We start from the raw sequence: 9,429 nt of genomic DNA, 5'->3' as shown, positions 1-9,429 counted from the left end.
TTTTTTTTTTTTTTTTTTTTTTTTTTTTTCCTTTTTTCTTCTTCTTCTTTTTGGCGCGAAGGAAAAAAACGGTCCTGGTCACGTTGCGTTTCTTCGCACGTGTATATTAAAATATTAGAATAATTTGATAATTTTTATTTATTTATAAATCTCATCCTTCTTCTAAGTAGATTTTTTTAATCTTGGTTTGAATAAATTTAAAGTTTAGTCCATGCAGTTTCAAAGTAAAAAGTCAGCTAAAATCTTTATAAATAATTTATTTTCTCAACTATAGAGAATTCTTATGAGATTTTACTTGATCATAAGGATAATATTCTATTTTCTTAAATTATTACAAAATGAAAATGAAATAGTGGATGTAGTTAAATTATAAATTTGAATTTTATAATTTTTTAAAACTAAGATTTAGTTTTATTTGTTTTAAAGATTAGTATTAGTACATATGTTATTGGAATAACATTCTTACTTTTAAAAAATTAATATCTACTCTACGAGAGTTTTATTAAATTGTATGACTAAATTCCAACTGATTAGAATTAAATTTAAAATTTTAAAATTTTCATTAATATTACTTTTTTTTTACTCAAATTTCAAAAATATCTTTAATTAAAAAAAATTCAAAAGAAATAAAATTAAAACATCTATAAAGTGTGAATAGAATATTTTTTGTCTATATTATTGACATTAAGAACTTTTAAATTTTTTTAATAAAAATAAATGTTGTTAATATTACTAACAGTAAAAATATTTTAAAAATATTTGTAAAGTATTAATGAAACTTTTTAAAGTTTAAGGGTATTTTTAAAACATTCAGACTATTATTAAAACAAAATACTTTTCATCTAAAAATAATGATAATAATATTTTTTTTTAATATTTAAAGTTGAGACTTTTGAAAATTTTGAAATATTATTTTAGATAAAGTTCAAATAAATAAATATATAACAAGTAAAGGAAAAGTGATTGGATTGGGTTAATATATTAATTCCAAATTTTAAAATTGGATTTATTGTACTAAAATAGATGAAGTTAAATAAGGCCGCTACTTTAAGGTAAATTCTAAATACTTCAATAAAAATAATTTCTTCACATAAAGATTTTCTATTAGGTTTTTTATTTGGACAATTAGTAAGAAAAGAAATTAAGATTTTGTTTGGTAATTATCATTTTAGTTTTCAGATTTTAAAAATTACGTTGGTTTTCTAAAAACTAATAAAACTAAGATTTTGGATTAAAAAAAAAAAAGTTGTTCATTTTCTCAAGTGCTTCAGCTGTTGATTTACAGGAGAAAATTCCGATCGAGGAAGTATTTGAGCTACTGAAATGTGGCCCCGAAGGTCTGTCAACTCCGGAGGGGGAAAACAGGCTCCAGATATTCGGTCCCAACAAATTAGAAGAGAAAAAGGTCTGCAAAAAAGAACAAAAAACTCCCCAATACTGTCATGTTTGTTTAATCATACTAGAGGATTCCACTGACGTGTTTATGAACAGGAAAGCAAATTTCTCAAGTTCTTGGGGTTCATGTGGAATCCCTTGTCTTGGGTTATGGAAGCCGCAGCTTTGATGGCTATTGCTTTGGCTAATGGAGATGGGCAGCCTCCAGATTGGGAAGACTTTGTGGGTATTATATGTTTGCTGGTCATCAACTCCACTATCAGTTTCATTGAAGAAAATAACGCTGGGAATGCTGCTGCTGCTCTCATGGCTGGCCTTGCCCCTAAAACTAAGGTCAGCCCACAAAGTCTCAAACAACTTATACTTCTTGTTAGGGATGATGTATCTCATATTGTCCACTTTGAGCTGCTTAACAATCCTCAACAATCCTACCCTCAAACAATGTATGCTATAGAGCCTCCCCTTAATCGAGGCTCGACTCTTTTTCTGGAGTCCTCGAATAAAATATACCCTTTGTTCGCTACTATAGAACATTTTCTGATGCCTATGGAGCCCTCGAACAGACTCGACTCCTTCTTTGGAGTTCTCGAACAAAGCACTTGAATCACTTTTGACTTCACAACTTCTTTGTTCGACATGTGAAGATTCTATTGACATAACGAAGTTTAGGGTATAACTCTGATAGCTGGTTAGAAATCACGAATCTCCATAATAGTATGAATATTGTCCACTTTAAGCATAAACTCTCGTGGTTTTTCTTTGGGCTTCCCCAAAAGACCTCATACCAATAGAGATACATTCATTACTTATAAACCCACAATCATTCTCTAAATTAGTCAACATGGGACTCTCTCGTGAATTTGATTGGCAGGTGCTGAGAGATGGGAAATGGAGCGAGCAGGATGCTGCAATTTTGGTTCCAGGAGATATCATTAGTGTAAAGTTGGGGGATATCATCCCAGCTGATGCTCGTCTTCTGGAGGGCGATCCTTTGAAAGTTGATCAATCTGCATTGACTGGAGAATCACTTCCTGTTACCAAGAATCCAGGGGATGGAATCTTCTCTGGTTCAACTTGTAAACAAGGAGAAATTGAAGCTGTTGTGGTTGCCACTGGTGTTCATACCTTCTTTGGAAAAGCAGCACATCTTGTAGACAGCACCCACCAAGTTGGCCATTTCCAAAAGGTGCTCACAGCAATTGGGAATTTCTGTATTTGTTCCATTGCTTTAGGAATGCTGGTTGAGATCATTGTGATGTACCCAATTCAACACCGGAGTTACCGCGACGGTATCGACAATCTGCTCGTTCTCTTGATCGGAGGAATACCGATTGCCATGCCAACAGTGTTGTCAGTGACAATGGCTATTGGATCTCATAAGCTGTCCCAACAAGGCGCTATCACTAAGCGTATGACTGCTATTGAAGAGATGGCTGGTATGGATGTCCTGTGCAGTGATAAAACAGGAACATTGACTCTAAACAAGCTTAGTGTTGATGTCAACTTGGTTGAGGTTTTTGCTAATGGTGTGGATAAACAGCATGTGATATTGCTTGCTGCTAGAGCTTCTCGAACCGAAAATCAAGATGCTATTGATGCTGCTATTGTGGGAATGCTAGCTGATCCTAAGGAGGCACGAGCAGGCATAAAAGAAGTGCATTTCTTCCCTTTCAATCCTGTGGATAAGAGAACTGCATTAACTTACATTGATTCCAATGATAATTGGCATCGAGCAAGCAAAGGTGCTCCAGAACAGGTATATTAACTTTCATATCCATTTGTTTCATTGAATATTTACTATGTTGTTGTTCTTATAATGAATTTCTGCTCACAGATCTTGACGCTTTGCAACTGCAAGGCCGATGTTAAGAAGAAGGCTCATGCTGTTATCGACAAATTTGCCGAACGTGGTCTTCGCTCGTTGGCTGTTGCGAGACAGGTCTTAATTATGTTCAATGTGTAATGCTCCAAACCCACCACGAGCAGATATTGTCCTCTTTGGACTTTCCTTTTTTACCTTTCTCTTTAAGGTTTTTAAACGTGCTTACTTAGTAAAGATTTCCACACCCTTACGAGGAATGCTTCGTTCTTCTCTCCAACCGAGGTAGGATATTACAATCCACCCCCTTCGGGACCTAGTGTTCTCGCTGGCACTCGTTTTTTTCTCTAATCAATGTGGGACCCCCCATTCCAATCCACTCCCTTCGGGGCCAGCGTTCTCGCTGGCACTCGTTCTCTTCTCTAATCGATGTGGGACCCCAATCCAGTCCAATCCAATCCACCCCCTTCGTGGCCCAATGTCCTTGCTGACACTCATTCTCTTCTCTAAATGATGTGGGACCCCCAATCCAATCCACCCCCTTCGGTGTCCAGTGTCCTTGCTGGCACACCACCTCGTGTCCACTCCCTTCAGGGCTCAGCCTCCTCACTGGCATATCGTCTAGTGTTTGGCTCTGATATCATTTGAGACGCATTTTAAAAATCTTGAGGAAAAACTGGACAATATCTACTAGGAATGGGGTTGTATAATAAACTTAATTTGGGAAAATTTGTGTAATCATTGCTATGTCGTGTTGGTTCAGGAAGTACCTGAGAAAAGAAAAGAAAGTCCTGGAAGTGCATGGCAGTTCGTTGGTTTATTGCCTCTATTTGATCCTCCAAGGCATGACAGTGGAGAAACCATCAAAAGAGCTCTCCATTTAGGTGTGAATGTCAAGATGATTACTGGTAATTAATTCAAATCAATTAAGTTAATCATATCTATTCATTGTGTTTCTTAGATTATTCTGTCTGAGCTCCCCATCAATACAGGTGATCAGCTCGCCATCGCCAAAGAGACGGGTCGACGACTCGGAATGGGGACGAACATGTACCCATCTGCATCATTACTTGGTCAACACAAGGATGAAAGCATTGCAGGTCTTCCTATAGAAGAGTTAATTGAAAAGGCAGATGGATTTGCTGGAGTTTTTCCTGGTGAGATTGAATTTCAATCACCACTTACTGAAATAAACTACCGTGAAAGTTTCATTTGTATAATCACGTGAGATCTTACCTCGGTTGGAGATGGGAACGAAACATTCCTTATAAGGGTGTGGAAACCTCTCCCTAATAGACACGTTTTAAAACCGTGAGGCTGACGACAATACGTAACGAGTCAAAACGGACAATATCCGCTAATAGTAAGTTTGAGCTGTTACAAAATGATGTGGTCTGAACTATCCATTCTTGAATGTTTAGAGCACAAGTACGAGATCGTGAGGAAGTTGCAAGAGAGGAAACATATTTGTGGAATGACTGGAGACGGCGTAAACGACGCTCCGGCATTGAAGAAGGCTGACATTGGAATAGCAGTTGCTGATGCTACTGATGCCGCTAGAAGTGCTTCTGATATTGTCCTTACAGAGCCTGGCTTGAGTGTTATCATCAGTGCTGTTCTTACAAGTAGAGCTATCTTCCAAAGAATGAAGAATTACACGGTCAGTCTTCCACCAGCCTCCCTTAGATCAACCATCCCTCATGATTTCAGCTAACCATTCCTCTCTTCTTTTGCAGATTTATGCAGTTTCGATCACTATACGTATCGTGGTATGTATCTGAACCCGTTCAAATTCGTACAAATAAGCACATATTCTTATTCTATCTCTATTATGGATCTTAGTTTATGAACTTTTTGCATTTGATTGCCAACAAACAGTTCGGTTTCATGCTTATTGCCCTCATATGGAAGTTCGACTTCTCTCCTTTCATGGTTTTGATCATTGCCATTCTAAATGATGGTTAGTATTCTGCTGCTAAATAAGCATTTGATATCGATATCTACTTTCTTACCGGTTAGGTATCACGACTCTCCACAATGGTATGATATTGTCCACTTTGAGCATAAACTCTCGTGGTTTTGCTTTGGACTTTCCAAAAAGTTTCATACCAATGGAGATGTATTTCTTATAAACTCATGATTATTCCCTGAATTAGTGAATGTGGGACTCCCTCCCAACCATCCTCGACATTATCGGCTTCATTGACTAATCTTCCTGATGTAGGCACAATCATGACCATCTCAAAGGATAGAGTGAAGCCATCTCCATTACCTGATAGCTGGAAATTGAGAGAGATATTTGCTACTGGCGTTATGCTTGGAGGTTACTTGGCATTGATGACTGTCATATTCTTCTGGATAATGAGAGAAACAGACTACTTCCCAGTAAGATTCTTCTCAATCCCTTCCTCCTGAGTTGCCACCGGTTTTGTTAGGAACCACGAACTCTCCACAATAGTATGATATTGTTCACTTTGAGCATAAGCTCTCTTGACTTTGCTTTTGGTTTCCCCAAAAGATCACATACCAATGGAGATGTATAACTTCTTTGTTCGATATTTGAAGATTCTACTGCATGGCTAAGTCAAGGGCATGACTTTGATACCATGTTAGGAATCACGAACCCTTCACAATGGTATGATATTGACCACTTTGAGCATAAGCTCTCATGGTTTTACTTTTGGTTTCCCCAAAAGGTCTCATACCAATGGAGATGTATTCTTTACTCATAAACTCATGATCAACCCCTTAATTAACCGATGTGAGACTCCTCTCCTAACCATCCTCAACAGTTTTAGCCTCTATTATTTATCAAACCATGAACAATGCACAGGAGAAATTTGGTGTAAGATCTATAAAGGACAGTCCTAAAGAAATGATGGCTGCTCTATACCTACAAGTGAGCATTGTCAGCCAGGCTTTGATCTTTGTGACTCGATCACGAAGCTGGTCGTACTCCGAACGCCCTGGCTTGCTACTCATGGCTGCTTTCATGGTTGCACAACTGGTAAGGCAAGGTAAAACATTCAAACATTATATTGATATGGGCAGGTAAATGATTGTTTGGGTTGCAGGTTGCAACGCTCATAGCAGTATATGCAAATTGGGGATTTGCAAAGATCAAGGGAGTTGGATGGGGATGGGCTGGTGTAGTCTGGCTTTACAGTATTATTTTCTACATTCCATTAGACTTCATCAAGTTTGCTATTCGATATGCCTTAAGTGGCAAGGCTTGGCTTAACTTGCTAGATAACAAGGTATAGTTTTAACAATGGCTTTCTCCTAACACTCATTGACCCTTTGCTAACCATGTTTTTCGTGTTGAAAACCAGACCGCCTTTACGACGAAGAAAAACTATGGAATGGATGAAAGAGAAGCTCAATGGGCTGCCACTCAAAGGACCTTACATGGCCTCCAACCAGCCCCAGAAAGAACCAGCCTGTTCATTGAAAAGAATAGCTACAGAGAGCTGTCCGAGATCGCCGAGCAGGCCAAGAGACGAGCCGAGATTGCTAGGTAACACAAACAAGTTCATTATGTTTAGATTATACTAACATTCACCAATCTACAACGTTTTTGTTACAGGCTTAGGGAGCTCAACACTCTAAAGGGTCATGTTGAATCAGTGGTGAAACTGAAAGGGCTGGATATTGATACAATCCAACAGCATTATACTGTGTAGAATCTGCCATAAAAGTTGCTGCAAGAACAAAGAAGATAAAGGCCGGGGGAACAATGTGATTCCCACTAATATATTTTGTTGTCATCCTACGAATGAGTTCATGTTTGAGTGGTTCGTTAATGGAATAAAAATTCAACTAGTTTAAGCATATCGAGATATTAGAAGTTTGAATCTACTATTTAATAGACGTTTAAATCCGACCCAAAATCTAAGGATTTGATTCGTTAATAGAACAGAAAGCGAAAGGGGGAATCAAATTCTTCATTCCCAAAAAAGAATTTTCTTGTAAGAACAAAAGGAAGAACATTAATGGAAAGAATAAGATATTAGGGAAAAGAATGATTTGAGATGAGTAAATAATAGATTGCCTACAGGTTCAAAGCTTTGTACTTGATTCCTGATCCCAACACCTCACAGATTGAAAACTTCCCATTTTCCCAAGAACCGAACAGATCTTTGTTGAAGGCAAATGGTATCCAGTTGAGATTTTGTGTGTCCCCTTGATAACTACCTTTCGTAACCTTTGTCTTTTCGTGTTCTATAAAATATTATTGAGAGTAGATATGAATCATTTTAACATGTTATGTATTGTTGTCTGTCTCATAATTTTTAAAATGAGCATATTAAGGAGAGGTTTACACGCACTTATAAGAAAGATTGCTAGTATATTTTCTAATCTTTTTAAATTAAAAAATTAATAATTGAGGGATTTTTTTAATTAAAAAAGAAAAAGAAAAGACATTAAGACAACGTGTGTGGGAGGATATTGTAAGAAAATGGAATGATAAGCTTTGATCCCAACTAAAAAAAGATTCCTCTGGTCCCATTCCCCATGTTTTCTGTTTTTTATTGGTCAATTTTTAAATAATAATAATATATATATATATATATTAAAATTTGATGCAATGAACGAGGAACCAAAATTAATCCATAAATTTCCCTTTATTTATTTATTTATTAATTTTTTTTTAAAAACTTTAATTTAATTTCCAAAAATGGCCAATTTCTTGTTGGAACTTTCCTCTCATCAGTACGCAATAGATTTCCCCCCCTTTTTTTTTGTTTAAATTCTATTTATAATTACCAATTAAGTTGTTTTTTGTTATTTTATTTTATTTTATTTTACGTCGTCTGAAAATTTCCCAGAAAATAAAAATGAAATGTCACTTTCTTTTGATCATCTCTATAAAGTCTGTCTTTTTTGTTTTCAATTATTTATATAGACTATGTCATAAATAAAAATATTAAATAGTTGATAAAATTATTATCTTTTGACCAAGGAAGTAATAAAATATTGTTTTCTATAATTATTTTTTAAAAACAATTATAAAAGAAAAACTTTTAAATATAAAAAATGAAGTAAGCAATTCTGACGTGCGAGACATTTATAGATTGGGTATGCAATTCATCTAAGGTACCACTTAGTATGTTTTCCATTGGTTTCCTAAAACATGAATGGAAAAATATAATAAGAAAATATAAACGAATAAATAAATAAATAATTAATTATTATTATCCACCGGTTTAACTTGATAAAAGAGACTTAATTTTCTTTCCCAAATCATAAATCTTCACGTTTTAAATTTTTTTTTAAAAGTTATATTCAGTGTAAACGAAGGTAACCCATCATCAAAAATGGTATTTTAATAATTATCTAAATTTATTTGGATTTTAGAATTTAAATCATATAATTTTAATTAAGAGAAATAGGAGAAAATTTAAAAAATGGGAAATTTAATTTATCTTCCAGAACAAAATAACCCATTTTTTAAATAAAAATAATAATTAGGTGAAGGGAATCTTAGGGTAAGATAAGGATGAATGCAAAATAAAAAATAAAAAATAAAAAATAAAATAGTGGGAGCCACAAAGGTTAAGGGATGTGCCTTAGTTAGGCTACAAAGCGTGCTCCTTTTTTAATCCAATCCACTCCCCTTTCCTTTTTTTTCTTTTTGGAAATAATATTTTATTTATTTCCTCATTATTATTATTATTTTCTTTTTGCCCACCACTTTTGTCTTTCTTTTCTAACATTTTCACATTTAATCTCTAACACCTTCTCTCACCTATGTCTCTTATTCGGAAAGATTTCAGGTGGATCATAACGCGATGTGCGGAAAGAATTCGTGTTGATCCGTAGAAGTAGTTATATATCACGAAGGATATAGAAGAATGTCGAGACTAACAAAGGTTCATTTCAGATTTTAAATTTTGATTTAAATTTTAAATATAAATTATTACCTTTTACAATTTTTTTTATTTGGTTTTTAATTTTTTAAATTATCAATAATACATCAATCTATTTGTCAGTAATTTTTAACAAAAAAAAATTCTTATTTTTGCTCGGGTTTCAAAAGGATTAAAACTCATTAATGTAATCCGTCATTTCAAAATGGAAGATTTATATTGTGGTGTAATTAAATAATTTTTATGAAATTGATTGGTATGTCCTAAAATGGTCATTTCATCTGCATTTAGTTTTTTTTTTTTTTTTTTTTTTTTTTTTTTTTTTTTTTTTTTTTTTTTTTTTTT

General features: G+C 34.6%; 1 protein-coding gene across 1 annotated transcript in view; it reads left to right on the top strand.

Annotated features, from left to right (window-relative positions):
- LOC111472769 (plasma membrane ATPase 4-like) overlaps nucleotides 1-7,172 on the top strand; it is a 7,860-nt gene extending 688 nt beyond the window's left edge. Inside the window, exons 3-16 of the mRNA XM_023118424.1 lie at nucleotides 1,286-1,405; nucleotides 1,492-1,728; nucleotides 2,267-3,151; nucleotides 3,230-3,334; nucleotides 3,978-4,122; nucleotides 4,207-4,371; nucleotides 4,636-4,874; nucleotides 4,951-4,983; nucleotides 5,093-5,174; nucleotides 5,439-5,599; nucleotides 6,048-6,221; nucleotides 6,289-6,471; nucleotides 6,547-6,731; nucleotides 6,801-7,172. Of these exons, the coding sequence (XP_022974192.1) occupies nucleotides 1,286-1,405; nucleotides 1,492-1,728; nucleotides 2,267-3,151; nucleotides 3,230-3,334; nucleotides 3,978-4,122; nucleotides 4,207-4,371; nucleotides 4,636-4,874; nucleotides 4,951-4,983; nucleotides 5,093-5,174; nucleotides 5,439-5,599; nucleotides 6,048-6,221; nucleotides 6,289-6,471; nucleotides 6,547-6,731; nucleotides 6,801-6,897 (2,811 nt within the window). The 3' untranslated portion in view covers nucleotides 6,898-7,172. The remainder of the gene's footprint in view (nucleotides 1-1,285; nucleotides 1,406-1,491; nucleotides 1,729-2,266; nucleotides 3,152-3,229; nucleotides 3,335-3,977; nucleotides 4,123-4,206; nucleotides 4,372-4,635; nucleotides 4,875-4,950; nucleotides 4,984-5,092; nucleotides 5,175-5,438; nucleotides 5,600-6,047; nucleotides 6,222-6,288; nucleotides 6,472-6,546; nucleotides 6,732-6,800) is intronic.
- Nucleotides 7,173-9,429: the final 2,257 nt, after the last annotated feature.

The sequence above is a fragment of the Cucurbita maxima genome, unplaced genomic scaffold, assembly GCF_002738345.1.
Source record: "Cucurbita maxima cultivar Rimu unplaced genomic scaffold, Cmax_1.0 Cma_Scf00002, whole genome shotgun sequence".
Lineage (NCBI taxonomy): Eukaryota > Viridiplantae > Streptophyta > Magnoliopsida > Cucurbitales > Cucurbitaceae > Cucurbita > Cucurbita maxima.
This window is presented reverse-complemented; position numbering and strand designations above follow the sequence as displayed.